The sequence below is a fragment of the Tauraco erythrolophus genome, chromosome 3 (genome assembly GCF_009769465.1).
Source record: "Tauraco erythrolophus isolate bTauEry1 chromosome 3, bTauEry1.pri, whole genome shotgun sequence".
Taxonomy (NCBI): Eukaryota; Metazoa; Chordata; class Aves; order Musophagiformes; family Musophagidae; genus Tauraco; species Tauraco erythrolophus.
The window spans coordinates 96296708-96314942 of record NC_141467.1 but is presented as its reverse complement, the minus strand read 5'-3'; the positions used below and the strand labels follow the sequence as shown (position 1 = coordinate 96314942).

The 18235-nt window shown below is 39.1% G+C and overlaps 1 protein-coding gene across 2 annotated transcripts in view; it reads left to right on the top strand.

Annotated features, from left to right (window-relative positions):
- The window catches only part of KCNQ3 (potassium voltage-gated channel subfamily Q member 3), a 211447-nt gene that overhangs the window by 185631 nt on the left and 7581 nt on the right, over positions 1–18235 (top strand). Inside the window, exons 8-12 of one of the 2 annotated variants that reach the window (XM_086609565.1) lie at positions 2136–2230; positions 3789–3815; positions 7145–7201; positions 14895–15082; positions 16165–16267. In XM_086609565.1, the coding sequence (XP_086465691.1) occupies positions 2136–2230; positions 3789–3815; positions 7145–7201; positions 14895–15082; positions 16165–16267 (470 nt within the window). The remainder of the gene's footprint in view (positions 1–2135; positions 2231–3788; positions 3816–7144; positions 7202–14894; positions 15083–16164; positions 16268–18235) is intronic. The other variant, XM_086609566.1, reaches the window with a different exon arrangement.

The following is an 18235-nucleotide window of genomic DNA, read 5'->3' as shown; positions in this document are numbered from 1 at the left end:
GTTATTGATGTAAAAACAACAACATAAGTAACACAATAGACAGTGACTGTTTCAATCAAGGCAAATGACTTAAATAGTATGAGTGCTTTGAAAAACCTGAAACACACTCTGGATCTTCTGTTATGTCACTGGACAATAAGAGGATTCAATAGGAAGAGACTCCTTTAGCTCATTTGGACTTCAGTTACGACCTTTGTTAAAAATGTAGAAAATTAAGCTTAAAATTACCAGTTTAGGAGCTGACAAATTTCACAGGAGTTACTCTTACTAGGTGTGGAGCACACTGATGGCAGTGAAGTAAATGGCAGCGTAAAGTTCAAGATCCTTAGGGCAGCAAGGAGAGTGCACAGTAAGCTCACTACCCTTGGCTTCAGGAGAAAAGACTTTGGCCTCTTCAGGGTGCTGCTTGTTACAGTACTATGGAATAAAGCCCTGGAAGGAAGGGTGGCCCGAGAAAGCTGGTTAATATTCAAGGATCACCTTCTCCAAGCTCAGAAGCGAACCATCCCAACAAAGAGGAAGTCAAGTAGAAACGTCAGGAGGCCTACATGGATGAACAAGGAGCTCCTGGACCAACTCAGACACAAAAAGGAAGCCTACAGAGGATGGAAGTAAGGACAGGTGGCCTGAGAGGAATATAGAGAAATTGTCCGAGCAGCCAGGGATCAGGTTAGAAAAGCTAAAGTCCTGATAGAATTAAATCTATTTAAATCTATTAAAACATAAGAAAGACATGGAGCTGTTGGAGCGAGTCCAAAGGAGGGCTACGAAGATGATCTGAGGCCTGGAGTACCTCTCCTATGAAGACAGGCTGAGAGAGTTGGGGCTGTTCAGCCTGGAGAAGAGAAGGCTCCGGGGTGATCTTATTGCAGCTTCCCAGTACTTAAAGGGGGCCTACAGGAAAGCTGGAGAGGGGCTTTTTACAAGGGCATGTAGCGGTAGGACAAAGGGTAATGGACTTTAAACTGATAAAGAAATAAGGAAGAGAATTTTTACAATGAGGGTGGTGAAACACTGGAAAAGGTTGCGCAGAGAAGTTGTGGATGCCCCATCCCTGGAAGTGTTCAAGGCCAGGTTGGATGAGGCTTTGAACAACCTGATCTAGTGGAAGCTGTCACTACCTAGGCAGGGAACTTGAACTAGATGACCTTTAAAGGTCTTTTCCAACCCAAACCATTGTATGATTCTACGATTCGGAAGCATTTCTTTACTGAGAGGATGATCAAACACTGGAACTTGGAGACGTGGTCGATACCCCAAGCCTGTCAGTGTTTAACAAGCATTTGGCTAATGCCCTTAACAACATGCTTTAACTTTTGGATAGCCCTGAATTGATCAGGCAGTTGACCTAGGAGATCATGACCTCCTGGAAGATATCACTGGGCACATGGCAGGGGGCTTAGAACTAGATGATGTTTAAGGTCCCTTCCAACCCAAAACATTCTGTGATTCTATGATTTCCACAGAGGGACAGAAAAAGTTTCTATGATAACAGATGGATGGAAACATTGGTGCTCAGGGCTGCTCGGGATCAAACCAGTCCTCAGGAGAAACAGACTGAGTGGTGTATTATGCTGTTCTCATTAAAAACACTCCTTAGCAAACAGAAGGGGCTGCAGGGATGAGCCGTGAATTGAATTCACCTTCTAATTTAAAACATTCCCACTTAGTAGGTAGCTAATTTAGCTACAGTATTTTTTAGGTATGTGCTTAGAGAATTTTAATTGGAGCTAAATGCTGAAATAGAAAATTGCTCAGCAAAATTTCCTCTGATGGTATATTAGATAGTAAACCAGCTTAAGCACTCCCAGAAATATTGTCCAGGTCCAGCAGTACTTGAAGCTCTTTTAGGCATAAAAAAAGAGAGGAGAACAAAACCAGTTTAGTCAAATGTAATGTCTTTTGATGTTAGTGGTTCTCTCTCATGTCCTGTCTCTTTTAACAGTCCTCCTAGATCATAATTCGGTGTCAATAATTTGACCATATAGTGACACTTATTTGTTACTGCTGATTAGTAATTAATTTCTAGATAGTCACTCAGGTGCATCGTTATGTCCTTTGAAACAATCTGGCTGCTGTCGGCCTGGGCAGTAGCTTTACCTAACACTAATTATTTCCTCTCCCTTGTCATTCAGGCTGCCTGGAGATATTATGCTACTAACCCCAACAGGATTGATCTAGTTGCTACCTGGAGGTTTTATGAATCAATTGTGTCATTTCCGTTTTTCAGGTAAGTATATTGTCCACATCTCCATCATCGTTTTCTCTGAAGTGTAAGTCAGGATAGGACACGCAGAATTCATATATATCAATGAGGCTTTTTTAAGTAACAGAGACTTGCCAGATTACTTCCTGGGTGAGAGTGAAAAGCATACTTTTTTGGCTTCTGGATCCATTTCTTCTCCCATCACCTAGTGGCACATGGATGACTCCATCAGTGGCTCTCATGTTGGCATTAAACAAAGGAGAAGGCTGCCTCACCATCAGCTTCCCTTTGTAAGACTCTGGAGTTTATTGCCCTGGAAATTTCAAATTCTCCTTCTATAATTTTGATCCTGATAAAGTTTTAGCCCTGGATTTCACAGGCATCTGTACTTCTCACACCATCTATGATGTGATTGTATATTTTAAGATATAGGCTATGCTGAAAATTCTTACATTTCTCTGTTTAACTCAACTGGCCTGAGGATTGTGTTGTTCACAGAACTGGCCATGGCATGTGAACATAATTAATGCTTGTTAAAAGCTTGGGTTTTGGTGATACCTATTGCTCAAGGAGATAATTCAGTGGAGGACACCAAAGCATGTTTAAAACTGTCTATCGTTGAAACTATTAACTGAAGGTTCACAAGACAACGTTTTGAGGGAGTTGAGGTCATGGTTTTATTTTCATCACTATTTCTGAGTTCAGTGTAAAGCAGTGTAAAGCCTTCCTCGCCTTAAGGTCTTAACATTTTAAAATTTTGGCCCTGTGAAAGCCAAGACCTTTAGCTATAGATGATCAGCTGCTAATAATGGACATTACTTATCCAAGTTTGTGCTTTAAACTTTCATTCTGGACTTACTGTTGTGCCTCATTCTGAATAAAAAGAGCCCTTAGACTACTGCTCAGCTCAGAGGTCTCCACATGTAAGTTGTGCTCACTTTGTTGCCTTCACAAAGGGCAAATTACAAATGCTAACTCTTTATTTGTTTTATTCATAATGTATTTCTTTAGGATTGATTTCACACATATCAAAAAGGAAATCCCTAGGAAAAAACACCACAAGTGTTTAATTAAGTCTTGATACATTTCTTTCCTTTTCTTTATCCCTTCTCACTCTCTATCCATTCCAATATTATCCATTATAAAATCATTTCTCAAGGGTTTCTTGACCTCAGGTTTTGTTCAGAGAATAATTCCCAGGCTCTCCTGGAGTCTAGACTCATTACTGTGACTTCAGGCTTGTTCATTGTATGTAGGTTCTTCTGTGATTCAAATGTGACCTGAAATTTAATAGGTGTTTTGCAAGTAAGGTCCTGGGAGAGAGGGCAAGGGAGTTCATTTCTCACCAAAGACTAGATTGCTAGTCTAAGCAGCACAGATTGGTTTCAGAAACCTATCTCACTTTGCTTTATGGCTAGTTGAAAATGTAGCTTTTATTCTGCTGTCAGTTATGGTCGCAGAACAAAAGAGATATAAGCAATTAGCAAAAGATTAGCCATTTCTTTTTTAAAAAGTCTGCTGAATTTATTACGTAATTCTTCTCTCTTTGATTTCTTGTAATGCTTCCTCTCTTCTACAAAAGGAAAGAGCAATTGGATGGTACTGCCAGGTATGTAGCTGCCATTATTATAGCCTTGTTTTAATGCAGTTTCTGGAGGATGCAGGTTAAATGGTTCTTTGTGGATTCATGAGCTATTAACCAAAACATGCTACTAACACCACAGGTAGTCATTAAAAATGATTAACCAATCCATTTCCTAATTGCTTGCTTTTTTTCCAATTTAGTAATACAGCCAAAATGTTAATTGTACAAATGCAGTGTTGCTTGTTAATTGTCTGTAAACAGCTTTATTGTTTGTCATAACTAATTGTGATCTAGATTTCTCCTGATCCATGCCATAAAGTCAGGGTTTAGTGTCCACATTGTTCTGGGGTGAATTTAAAGTTCTGTTTCATGTTACTGGTCAATGGTCCTGCACAGAGCAATGTTGATGTGTAAGGGATCAAGTCTGTAGCAATTCACCATGTCCAAAGATTTCTTGGTGATAAACACTAAGATGAAGGGCTAAGATGGATCAGCAGGATAGTCAGTCTCTCTGGCAGTACTAAAAAACTTACGTAGTTTTGAGGCCTCCATCCCACCCCTGCTGAAACAAATGGGAAAGCTCCTGGTCATTCTGGGGAATTTACAACCAAAGAGAATGAAGGAATCATTGGTCCTAATACTGGTCAGTCACTGAAGACTACAGCAGAGCAGTCATTACCAGCCAACCTGTAAGGTCTCAAATGGAAATGATGTATTTATAAACCCCTGCAGCTAAGTTGCAGATTCAAAACTGCGTAATAAAGGAAGCTGAAGAAAACCAACAGATTCACACTTGCTGTTCTCCTATGATTTTTTGGGGTTCAAACCTCTTTTAACAGAAAAGAAAATCTTATCTCAAGTTTTCTTATGGTACAGGCAAGTTCTGTAGTGCTGAATTATTGGGAAAAGATGACTTGCCCTTCCTGCCACCATCACCACGAGCTAACCTGATCCTTTTCAAAGACTGTCTGGACAGGAGTTACCTAGTTTGTGAACCCTCATGAACCTTAAATACTATAGGTCGATGACAATGTCCAGGCTAAACATTCATGAGCAAGTTCAGTTATATTAATGTAGATATCTGGAGATTTTAGCCATCTGGCCTTTAATACGTAGGAGAGAGCTTTGGAGCTGAAATCCTTCTGAGTATTTAACTGCATACCTTGAGCCAAAGTGCGTTCTGACTGAGATGCAGCAGCAGATTAAAATTAGGCAAGTGAATGATTGCTGCAGTTTGCTGACTGTCACAGCCCCCCTAGAGAAGCTCCTGCACCTGCAGTGACAGAACAGTTCATGCAGTAGCTTGTGAGTTACTGTATCTTTCAGGCCAGTAGAAGAAGTCATTTTATGTTGATGCACTGGATTGAAAACTGAAAAGTATGACTCACAGCTCAAAATCTTCAAAACTGTAATCCCAAGGCCCCTCATTCTAGCTGAATATATCTTGCTTTTATGTTGTTACATATGTGATAACCTCAACAAAATAATCAGTAAACCTACATTGGAGCCTTCCTGTTAGCAGGAATATGTTTATGGAAATAAGAATTCAATAAGAGGGATTGGAAACCCTCCAGGTAGACAGAAAAATGATGGTACTTATGGGAGCATTCACTGACTTCAGTAGACATGGGACTGAGCCATAAAATCTGGTTGTTTTGACAGTCCCACCTCCTATCTCTCATAAAACTCTTATTTACAGACCAGATAATTAAAAAAAAACAAATCCTCTTCCTCCTACAGTGGTTTAGTATAGAAAGTATTACTTGTACTCCACTGCAGCTTGTGTTTAAGGTTGTACTGAAATAAATGAGCAATAAGGGAATGCAGTCCTAGTGGAAAGAACAGCCTATAAGTGCACTCAGTGTCCAGATTCTTGCATCAGTTAAGTACTTAATGGGAAAATTGTAGTAATAAACTGCATTGTCTGAACAGTGGTTGATAAAGGACAGAGAAGAATTGGTCCAAAGCTTTCCCAGAAGAGTCAGAAAATTTAACTAGTTAATCAACTAAAAATGAGGCCTGGCTGTGTGAAAATTTGAGGGTGGGTAATGCTTTAAGTGGCAGGGTTTCTATTCTGTGATGTGAAAGCTCTTTAGGAACTCTGCAGCAGTAGAGTCGAACTCTTGTGACAGATCCTTCTAGGATACCTCCTTGGAAGCAGGAGCTGGCATCATGACAAAGTCACAGCTAGATGCAGCTCCTTGTTCTTAGACTATCTGGTAAAAACACAGGGGAGACAAGTGGAAGAGTCCGTTTCAGAAGTTGAATCCCAAAGCAAGGCTGCAGGGAAGGGCTTGTGATAGTAGAAAGCCTGTTAAAGTATGGCAGAAGCCCAAGGCTTTATTGAAACTCCCTTTAAACTAAACTGTGAAGATGTGAGATATGATTGGACTACCCTCGAGCTAGACAGCAGACTGAGCCCTGTAAGGGCTCAGTGAAGTGAAGGGAAGTGGTACACATGATGCTGTTCTGTTAAGAACAGCATTATCCCTACATGCCCTGTAGAGTCACCCAAACCAGGAGGAAATGGGGCTGTGCTGTTCCTTGCTCACTGGTGGGGAGTTCGCTTTGCATGTATTGCAAAGCCTTTTCTTCTGTTTGTCTCCCAAGAAGGCAGATTTATGAGAAACATCTATTAATGCTCATTTCTACCGAAATACAGCAAATCTTTCAGCAAATGCTTGGGTGCCTGACCTACATTTAAAGTGGGCCTTTGCTTGATAGACGTATTGTTTATTTTGAACCAACTTTTTATGTCTACATGTGGGCCTGATTTTTCAGTGCCGTTGTTGGCAGCTGTTCTGCAGATGTTGACTAGTGTCGAATCTTTGACACTTGTTATGTACAGGCACTTTAGTGAAGGATTTTGAAATTTCTCCTAGGGTCTTGCTCCTAATTAGCATTGTCCAGCTGTAGAACTAGACATCAGGAGAGGATGTTTGTTCCTAGATCTATTATTATGTGATTGCAGAAAAGCAATTTATCCCTGTTTCCTTGTCGCTACAAGATAAACGTTTCTCTGCTTTTGGAAAGTTGATTTGATCTTTTTAAGTAACAGAATTGGTACTAATCCTTCCTAGTATGTGAGTATGAAAGAATGCATAGAATGCAGTGCATTTTTGTATTGTCAGTAGTAATAGCATGACAAAAATAAAATCATACTTTGCAAGGTGGAAAATTGCATTGTCAGCATTTCTTCTTAATGCATCTGCCCAAACAGGAAGGGGAAGAAAGCCACTCTGATCTGCACACTACATTAACTGCAAATGAAAGGCTGTTCCCATTCTTTTTCATAGAGCTTTTCATGGGTAATCATTAACGTCTCATCTTAACAACTTTTCTTCACTTTACAGTAATGTCATGTTTAGTAGGGAGTCATTCTTTGGATCAAGCCTCACAAGAAAACTTAGGTATATACATTCAAGTAACAATTGAGTCTTACTCTTTTCATATTTCTTGCATGCCATTCTCTGCCTGCAATTTCTGTTTTTACTACAGTAGTTCATCCAACCACCATAAAAAGGGGTCGTAAGTCTGAAAAGTTATTGAAGCATAAAAAGAAAGTTGCATGACCTTGCAGATAGTTCACTGTTCTGCTGTTCAGAAAAAAATGGGATATAATGCTGGCTCTGCCAATAATCTGCTTAGAAACACGTGCTTTTCTCTGTTTTCATAGGATGGGAATGATACTAACCCACTCTGCAAACCATTTAGAAATTTGTTTTAAGAAAAATATACTGTAAGAACTAAATACCATTCCTTATGCAGTCTCAACCTTGCCAACAAAAATTCACGCAAATAACTTTGTATTTGAGTTCAGTGGAACATCATATCCACGTGTGTTTGCAGGTTCTGGTTCAGCAAATGGAAAACAAGTTGATGCTTTTGAGCATCTGAATAAAGTTACTGACATGCTCAAATATCTTGTTGAACTGTGACCTAAAATGTGGGGCAAGAACTTTATCTTCCTGCAAAGAAATAGAAATAATTTGTAGCGTTTCAGGAACCTGAAAGATACTTAATCAGAAATACTAATATTTTGACTAAATTGTCAAGCATTTTATTCTATCCCCCCGAAACATCTCGCTATCATTCAATTTTAGCTCATTGTTCTCATTCCCATTTCATTCTACAAACATGAAATCATTAACATACAATTCAGCTTTCCTAGCCTAAGCTCTCCAACTTTTGGAGAGCTGCTAGTGAAGCACTCCGTTTTTACATTGGATGATTGACTCATGCAAAGCAGTCAAGAGACATTGATTTTGCAGTTTGGTTTACTTTCTAGTAGTTGGTACATGGAGATATGTTCACTGCGAAGTAAAGAGTGGGTCAACATCCATATGGTTTCTACCTACATTGCTAGCTACATCCATTGGTGAAAAATATCCATCCTATTTTCACAAAGAATTGAACTTAGATTGTTCTTCTCATGGGTTTGTGTGACATCGCTTATTTTTACCCATTTCCGGTCACTTTAGAAAGTGTGGTTGAGAAGAGGGGCTGAGCAAAGGCCTTTAGTATGCATAAGGGCTCTTTATCTTTCTGAAGGGCATCAAATTTGAGCCTAAATTAGGACTTGTGTTCATGTTTCTGGGCAAATAATCTGGATGGTAGGTGAGTTTGGTTTTAGAGTCATGTCTACAATTAAATACCAGTGAGGTTATGGACCATGAGAGTGTGGAAATTGGTTGGCTAAAAGGGGTTGTTTCCTCCTCAGACATCAGAAACGTGCAAATTTACACCTCAAGATTCAGGGTGCAAAGTGGCTTTTTAAATTAAGACATTAGTTATGAAGAAGTCAATTATTTTGAGATGGAACATTTTTGTGGGTTCCTCCCTATAGAAAAGAATGTTACTTGATTTCCTTAAAAGGCAAAGTTGATTGGCCAAAGTTCAGAAGTACCTTGGAAGTGCAGAATGCTCTTTGTTTTATATTAAGAAAACATATGAACTCTCTGAGAGTTCATCAGCTGAATGTATTAAGTGCAAGATTCATGGCTATCTTCATAGCATTAGTTTTGTACTAATTTCTATTTGGAATAGTGCAAAGGAGAATACTTCTGGAAATTTAATTCTGAATGTTTGATTTCCCAAAGCTAAGTTCGCCTATGTAAGTGCAGCTGATAATGCAATAAAATATTGGAGTAAACATGACTACCTTTTGCTTCCAGTTACTTGAGACCAACTAGATCTAATGATTAGCTAAACTGCAAAAATATGGAAAAATTTCCTGATTATTATTACTCCTTGTTAGGTGAAAATGGTAGATATGTGGAACAGGCCTGTGTTTGATTCACTGTTAGCATTAATTCATTATTTTTCTTCTCATACATGTACCATTTGTATATGAAACTCCAATACTAGGCAAAGCCCAGAGAGGAGAGTATTTGGCTTGCATGATGGGATGTAACTGCATTATTTCCTTGCATGACTGTTTCTGGAAAAGTATTTCTAGTTCAGTGGTTCCCACTCTTTATTCTGAGCAAGGGTAAAATATCTGTGCAGAGGTCAGCCATCTCTCGCATACCCACCAAATTAGTCTTCCAGATATTCCAAAATAATTCACTGCCCTTGGGAAGCAAGAATCTGAGAGCTGATTTTTTCTTTAGCTAGGAAATTTTCAAGCCAAACTGTCTCCACTGCTTCTGCCTTCCTTCCTTTATAGTGGTCTGAATCTACCTCAGAGTTAAGGAGTTCTTATCCTGCGGCTCCATTACAAAGACATTGATTTTGGGAAAAATTTTATTCCACCTCAAGAGAGAGGACGCAATAGCATGCTAGACAAGCAGTGGCAATGTATCCAAGCAAGTCAGAGAAACTGCTCTGCCCTTTTATTAGGATGTTTGGGATGTGTTTGAATTCCTCTAGTTTCTGGAACTGCACTGGAAGTCAGGAATCACAATTGATTGAATATAAAGAAGCCAAATGAAGTGGGACCATTGTCCCAAGGAGAGGAAGAATAGCTAATATTGGTAGGAGGAGTCTGAAAGACAAGCATCAGTACCTGAACCTGTGGGTGGGAACCACTGTCCTAGCCACTTTCATGAAGGATGGTGTGATCTGCGCATGCTTCATACTCTGAGACTGAGCCATGCGCATGCTGTTTTAATGAAGGAGATCGTGTCATGACAACAAATGTTTCCTAAGTCTTTTTAAAAAGCACAATGAAAACAAAAACCCCAGCAGACCCAGATTTCATCTCTTGGAAATGAGAATAAAGTCAATTTTTTTTTTTTTCTGATGACAGCTAGCCATTATCTGGAAAGAAGCTTGGGTTTTGTTTTGGGGTTTTTTTTGTATGCAACATACTGATGTATTTTTTCATGTAAAGCTGATGAATTATGTTCTGATGATTCTACTGCTCTGGCTGCCTGGATTTGAACATGATTGTCAATATTTATTGCATAAACATACTGTTGCGAATCTGAATGTTACTTTAAGGGTTAATCATCACAATTCAGTTCATGAGGAAGGCTTCAGCTCAGGTAACTTCAACTTAGACTAGAGATTTGCTTTTTAAATGACTTCTTATCTAGTTTCTGTAGTCAATAACAAGAAACAAGTTCACCCAGCTGGAAAATCATCCCAAAGTGAAATGGAGCTGAACTACACTCTGTAGGTTGCTAACTTCCCACTGATTATAGAAAGGCATCTACAGATTAATCTTAGACAGGATATTCAAGTTTTTAAACAGTTTAAGACAGATCAGATGAGTTCTAGCTCCTAAACCTAAGACGCTCAGGCAAGTCTTAGGACATGAGTTTTTCCTAAACTGACACTTATCAATGGGAAAAGTTGAGAAACTCCGTAGAAAGAGAATTTGGGAATGCCTTTGGCACATATTATCTACCTTAAATCCTACCCCGCAAAAAAAACCCAACACAATAAACAAACAACAAAAACAAACAAACCAACCCAAGCCACAAATGAGTGTGCCTACATATGCAGTGGAAAATACCACTGCAAATAAATAGCTTTTTGTGCTGAATGCAGAGGAGTATTTTGATCTGTCTTGACCTATGAGGAGGATATTAAATCTTGATCATTCCTATTCTTGTATAGGTCTATGGCAGAGATTTCTGCATATATTGCCTATATTTCTGTCCTATATTGAAAAAATCCACAAGATGAAAGTTTTGGATACTTCGCATCATCCACCGACCCTTTACCTGCTGATCTGATCCCTGTAGATCTTTGCAGTGCACTTTATGCCTCTTTCTCTTTTGGTAAGGAAGGCAGTTATTACAGGATTTTTAAGGGGCAGGCTTTGAGAGATCTGGATATGTATTTTGAAGGACCAAGCAAGTTTCTGGAGCAAAGTTAAGAGGCCCTATGTAATAACAAGTATATTCTTCCAATATAGTATTAAACTGCTTTTTATAAAAAATACCAATCTTCCGTCTCACCTGTTTTTCTGCTTCTTCATCTTTCAGGTTCTCTGCCTTAAACATATTCTTCTCGAGATAACTTCTCTGTAGTAGATTTTACTAAACTAAATCTTGTTACATTTAATACAATGCTCAAAGCCAATGTGTAGTATGTGACCACTTCTTGCCTTTGAGGAAATCACCTCATCATCTGAAATCATACTGAGTTTCACTGCTAGATTTAATGAAATATAACGATGAAAGCTCCTTCTAGGAGCTTCCTTCTCATCCTGCAAGGTCTATCCAGAAGCTCTTGAACCAAGACTTTCAATCTTGAAATCCTAAAGAATAGGTGAACTACAGTTTCCACTTTCATTTGAGATTCATCTATAATTGGTGACCTGTTAAACCTTGCACCAGGAAAAGCTGATGTCCACAAGAAGCCTGTTGTATATATAATTTTTTCAGACCTAGGGAAAAATGCCTTCATTTTATTATCACTGAACAGATCTACTCATCTTAAAACTGCTTCAGTTTCTTCCTTATTGTAGCTTATTCCACAGTCTCATTCAGTTTACAAAGACACCACCATGCCAAGCACACCTAAGTGCTCTGTCTGTTTTTCTTCACATTGAAGAACTCACTCCCAAGCTCACTCCCTCTAACATCTTCATGCCCATCAGTTCATATTGTCTGGCTGACTCTTTGTTATCACTCAGCTAGATTTTTGGTGCGTTTCTTTGCACCAAAATTCTTTCCAGTGATGTGCCGTGATTCGAGGCTCTTCTTGACCATCCTTCTCGAAATTACTTCCCTCTTCAAACTTTGATTTTATTACAATTGAGACATGAGAATTCCTTTTTCCCCTCAAAAACACACACAACTCGTTCAGTTGACATTTGCTTCCTCATCTTTATTTTTCATCCCTTTTTAAAACTTATTCATTAGCTGTTGTCTTCTCCTGTATCTATTTTTCCTGTATATGTTAGCAGAGTGCTTGAAGAATCCAAATTTCACAGAAATGCCATGGAGTTAAAACATCTGTCTTGCAAAGCAGTACGTGCTCTATGTGTAAAGCATGACCTCTGAAAGAGTAAAGAAATGATAGTGATGCAGAAAAGATGTCACAGGATTCTCCCTATCTTAGTAGAACATAAACCGCTTGTTGGGACCCTGTGCTCACCATCAGTTCATGCTTTAGGGCACCTTAGTAGGTCAATCAGATCACGATTCCAACCCTAGCACTATGGAAACTGCTTTTTAAACAAGTGCTTAAGACCAAACATGAGACTGCCCTACACATTCTGTGGTGACTAATTTGCCACAGGTGTCAACAAGTAACATCTTATATTTTTCTACAAAGAAGGAAGTAATCTCTGATTTTTGCTCAGTACATTTGTCTGCACTTTGCATGTGTTCCCTCTATGCCATGAATTCCTCAGGAAATGGCATTAGGGCAAAGTCTGAGTAATATTAATACCATTCACTTAGACTGTTCTAATTCATCACTCAAATCTGTACTTTTATCTCCTCATATCGTTGACTTCAGTCCTGGCAATACTGCTATTTCTGAACTAGCTATGTGTCTCCACACTCACACAAGTCCTTCTTAGTGGTGATCTAGGTGGTCCTGCTCCGGCAGGGGGATTGGACTAGACGATCCTTGAGGTCCCTTCCAATCCCTAACATTCTGTGATTCTGTGATTAGTTGCTGCTTATACACACGTATGCACTTCATACATGCAATGGAAGGGCAAGTGTATGAATTTATTAGGCTGCAGAAATTGCACTCACAAGTGTTGTTACATTGTCAACAACAAAATTCAGAAGGCCCGGAAAAACGTCCTACATAAAGGTTTAGTGCTTCCATCTTTTATGATGGGGAAGCTCATACTTCATTACCTTCTGGGTCAAAGACAGGTCGATCAGAAACATGGCAAAGATGAGGGCCTGAGTAATTCATATTAAAAAAAAACAACAACCACAAAAAAACAAACCAGAAACTCTACAACAGCTGTGATTGTCAGTACTTCAGATCAGGTAGGAACTTTGTATGCTGTAAATTGTTATATTCCTACTAGAGTCAGCACTCTTATGAAAGCTGCAAAGTCATCATATGTGTCTTTAAATCTATCTCACCTTTATATTTAAGAGGAATGTCCTAAGAACTTCCATTGTGGTGTGATACTGCCACAGTCAAACCTCTAAGATAGAAATAGATCCTTCTTTCAAAAAGGTGCACCAATGACACCAGAGACGCTAGAAGACAAAAATAATCCATCTGACCAAGATAACTCCTTAAATAGAGAATAGATAGTTCTGTGAGTGAAACCCTTCATTTGCAAGGTCTGCAAACAAGTCCCTGTCTTTGTCCACCATGTCCTTGCACGGTTGACGCTCTCCATGCTTGCCTCTCCTGCCAGTGAGTTTAGTGGCTTCAGCTGAGCACACTGCAGATACCTCTTTGCATACCTAAGAAATCTCTTTCTTCTGATTACCACTGCTGTTTGTCCTTCAGCTCTGCTCCCATCTGTGGCTTTCAGAAACCTGATAGCTGCAGTGGCTTCTTCTGCCCCCCACTCAATCTGCTTGACCTGCTGTCCTGCACAAAAGTGCTTCTTGACCATGTGTGCACAATCATCTCTCCCCAGAGCTGTCCCACACTGCAATATCCAGGAATGGGTTAAAAGGTAGACTTTCTTCCTGTGGCTCAGCCCCACATTTTAGAAGAGAGTATTTCAGTTGAAAGGGGCCCACAATGGTCATCCGGTTCATTTTTTAACAAATGAGCAATCAACAAATATTTAAGCAGCAAAGTGAACAAGCATATAAAATTTTTATGCCATGTATCACCTATGAAGTACTCAGAGTGTATTTGATCTGATACACTCACTAGCAAATTCTAGCAAATTCCTTTTGTGTTGCTCTTTCCAGTGGTGTTCGTAATTGCATCTAAGACCGTTACAGCTATCAGGCTGTCAGAACGGTTGCTGGTGCTGGTAAGATGGCAGGTAGATGCAATTCTAGCTATATGTTGTCACCGAAGGAAAAATGTCTTTGGTCAGTAAATCTGTAAGAGGACAGTGCAAGGAACCGTCAGAGGAACAAAATATGTCAGTTTGCTACAATTTGTATAGGTCACCTCAATTTCTAGGGTAGTGAGAGATGACTGAAAGTGAATAGTGGAGGGAACTGGGTAGCCTGCCCTACCGTGTACCTAGTAATTGCTCTGCAATGCCTTTCCAGTGTTTTGCTGACAATTTATCTGGTTCACAGCACAGCTGACTTTCTTTTACTTCTGGCTATACATGTGTTATTCATTTAATAGCCTGCCACGGACCCAGTGGTTAAAGAAAGTACTGAACAGGAAAGGCCAAGCATCCTTGTCATAAGACCATATAACTACCAACGTTGTAGTGTTTCTCTTCTTCATACTAAATCTAATGCTTCGGACATGCTACTGGAGCTGAAGCACTGTGATACATTACATGGAGAGGATAGTGAGACCCTCTGGTAACATTTTAAACATTGATACAAAAAAAATGCTCGTAAAAAGCAGTTAATTATCTGTGGAGTTCACCTGTTGCTTACAAAGACATCGATGTATTATGGTAGCCCCAGCAGTGTCCTTGTGTACAAACCATTTATTCAGCCCATTATACATTTGAAGCAACATGAAAACAAGTTAAAAATGTACAAAGGAGGAAAATGATTACTTTTGCTTATTTTGTAGCCAAAAGCTGGGTCTCTTGGATCGGGTTCGTGGTACCAATACTAAAGGAAAGCTATTTACCCCTCTGAATGTAGATGCCATTGAAGAAAGTCCTTCAAAAGAGCCTAAGAATGTTGTCTTGAATAATAAGGAGCGTTTTCGCACTGCATTCCGAATGAAAGCGTACGCTTTTTGGCAAAGCTCAGAAGGTAGCCCATCTGTGTTGATTTCTTTCTATCCATCCCCTGTTGTCCCCATTTTACTTTGTTCCTCTGCATCTTCTGTTGAAGGTTTGCGATTTTCTAGGCCAAGCATGGCTGGTCCCTGGTTTTACATGGCGCATTTGGGGAAGCTCCAGGAAATGAATACTGGAGTCCAGGCAACACAGTGATTCAAATAAGACAATGGCCTTCCTTAAAACTAGCAATTGATGCGGGATAAAGCCAGTGGGGGAATCAACCTATTTGACCTGGAAAAAGAGGGCACACTGGGAAATGAATCTATATCCCCAAAAAATTACATGTCACCATGGCTTGGTTTATCAGCAGGGATGCTATGCTAAGGTAGCTCCCTCCTAGACTGCATCCAGCCCTGCACTGGCCTGTTCCCAGACATCTCAAATATCTCCTCACTGCAGTCTCTCAAAAACTTGGTTTCTGGAGTCAACTGCTGCTTCCTAAACACTCTCCCTATAACTGCTGCCCCTCAGCAGATTTCCATTGGGTGTCCATGCAGCATCATAGGGTATTTTTCCTCTCAGCTTCCCTGGGCACACATTTTCCTCTTCTTGCCTGTAGTTTCTAAATGGCCTCTAAATAATAGTTTCTCCTTTATTGTGCCAGCTGCCGTGAGGGCATACTGGGCATACTACCATGGATGTAGTCTGGGTGTCCACACTGGGAACTTGATTATTCTCTTTCATGAAGGTACATGAGCTCCAAGCAGTGTAAGAGGGAGGAGAACTTGATTTGTAGCTTCTGCACCTGTTTTAGCCTTACGCAAAATAGTTTTGGCAAAGATTTTTTGTTGTAAAAGCTCTGAAAAGTGGGAACTTATAAATCCATTAGAAGGAAGAAAACTTCCCAATGTTTCAGAAATGCTGGAATCTGAGAGGAGATCCCTCAAATAATGTCTTACAGCTGTCCCAGCAGAATTACAAAGTCCCTTTCAAGAGCTGACCAGAGAAAGAGGAACCTGCAAGACATGTTCCTTTACTAAATTACAGCCAGAGCTCACTCTAAGTATTGTGTGGTCAAGTGTTCACTCAGGTATTTTTTGACCTGCTTTGCAGATGCAGGAACAGGAGAACCCATGACAGAAGAGAGAGGTGACAGTAGTGATTTCCTTATGGAAGATATGATCCCCACATTCAAGACAGCCATCCGAGCTGTCAGGTAAATGTCTCTGATGCTCCTCAATGCTTTGCTTTGACTTTGAATGCTTATGCTTCAGGAAATCACATTACCATGTTGCTACATGTTGATTCATTGTTGCTGTTATTACTTTTTTTTAAATGCAATAGTTAGGTAATTCTAGATATATTGGAAAGCATAAGACAGATCCTATTTATATCTTTGAAAATATGCAGAAAGGAAAATGTTTTTTGGTAACATTGGCCATGCCATTTTTGCAAGATACTCCATAAACGTATTTATTATGAAATATTATTGTATGCAGTTTCTCATTAAAATATGCTATAAATATAGTATCTTGCTCAATTTAGTGACTGTGGTATTTATATAAAACTGGAATTTTTGCTTCACGATAAACTTTGATCTGACTCAACTCTTTTACTCACAATTGTATGAGCGTGCAATATACTTTTCAGCTGTCATATTTTAACAGATACTAAGATCTCCATTTCAATAGTCTTCAGCTTGTAACTTGTGTCACCTCTATTTTTGTATCACAAGAGATATTCCCTAGGGTTAGAAAACTCCTAGTAAGGCTTGATAATGTGTTTAGCACATCAAGCACATAGAATTCAGTCACTGATGCTCTGTTACTCCTCAAATCAGTATTTTTTTACTCTCTCCTCTTGAAAAATGCCCCTATAGGAAAATATTTTGCTTTCATTGCAGTTGCTTTTTATTCTAGAACTTGTTAAGTTTTGGGCCAGGGAGTTGCTACCTTCCAAGTGAAATACTGCAAGTCTGGATTACCTGAAAATTATCTTCTTAGAAAAGCTTCAAGGAAGATGATTATAAGTATATAATCATATATGTATATAGCCATAATATATATTCTCCTATTTCTTTTCTTATTGGATGCAGGAGAACCAGTCATTAAAAATTCCAAGTTTTCTCAAGTCTGCTGAAAGCCATGTGCGACAGGCTCTGTTCATGTTATCCATGACTGCTTCCCGACTGCTTCCTTTCTGAAGTTCCTTCATCCCTACTTCCTCCACAGTTTTCCCTTTCTTTCCCTGATACCTCCTTGCTTTCAAACACAAACTATACATCTGTCCTGCTTTCTGGCCCCAGCGCTATAAGACATGCTATTATTACTTTTGCAAAGCTTCCTTTCCCACATCCTGTGCAAATGTAATTGATTCATGCAATTTCCCTTTAAATCCAATCATGAGCCAACCTTTTTCCTTTTTTTTTTTTTCCTCTTGTATAATTTACCCAGACCCTGAATGCTAATGAGAAGTAATTCTTTCAGACAAACCACTTAATGGGTTTTCAGGGTCATGATCAAGGAGATTTTAAATTGAGATTGCTAACAGTGTGATCCCTATTTTTCATTTATGCTTTTTTAAAGTATATTTTTACTGTTACCATATATAGTTGGCTATAAAAGGCATAGGTATAATTTTGAAATCTTGAAAGATTTATGAGCAACAGACTCAGTAACCTGATCTAGTAGCCTGATCTAGTTGAGGGGCATCCCTGCCCATGACAGGGAGGTTGGATTAGATGATCTCTAAGGTCCCTTCCAGCCTATGCCATTCTATGATTCTATGATTCTATGACTTAAAGATTTGAAAATCCTTAAAAGTCATAATAAACTATCTTTGCTAAATGGAAGTTTATACAGATTTTAAAAGGGTTAAAAAAACCCCACTAACCTTTAATAAAAAGCAGGTATGAATCTTAACAGATGACAGCAGTTCCCCGATTCTGATCAATAAGAACATGGAGACTCTACTGAGAAATCAAACCTCTGGATCCCAAGCCTAAGACAGATTAAAGAAATAAAATACCTTTCATTCTTTACATATGTACCTTGTTTATTTGTTTAATCTAGCAAGATACAACAGTGTAAACTAATGTATAAACAGAAAAGAATGAGAAAAAAATGCCAGTTTCCCAGTCCTCTGGCCAGCACTGGTCCTTATTATAAGAATTCTGTTATTAATT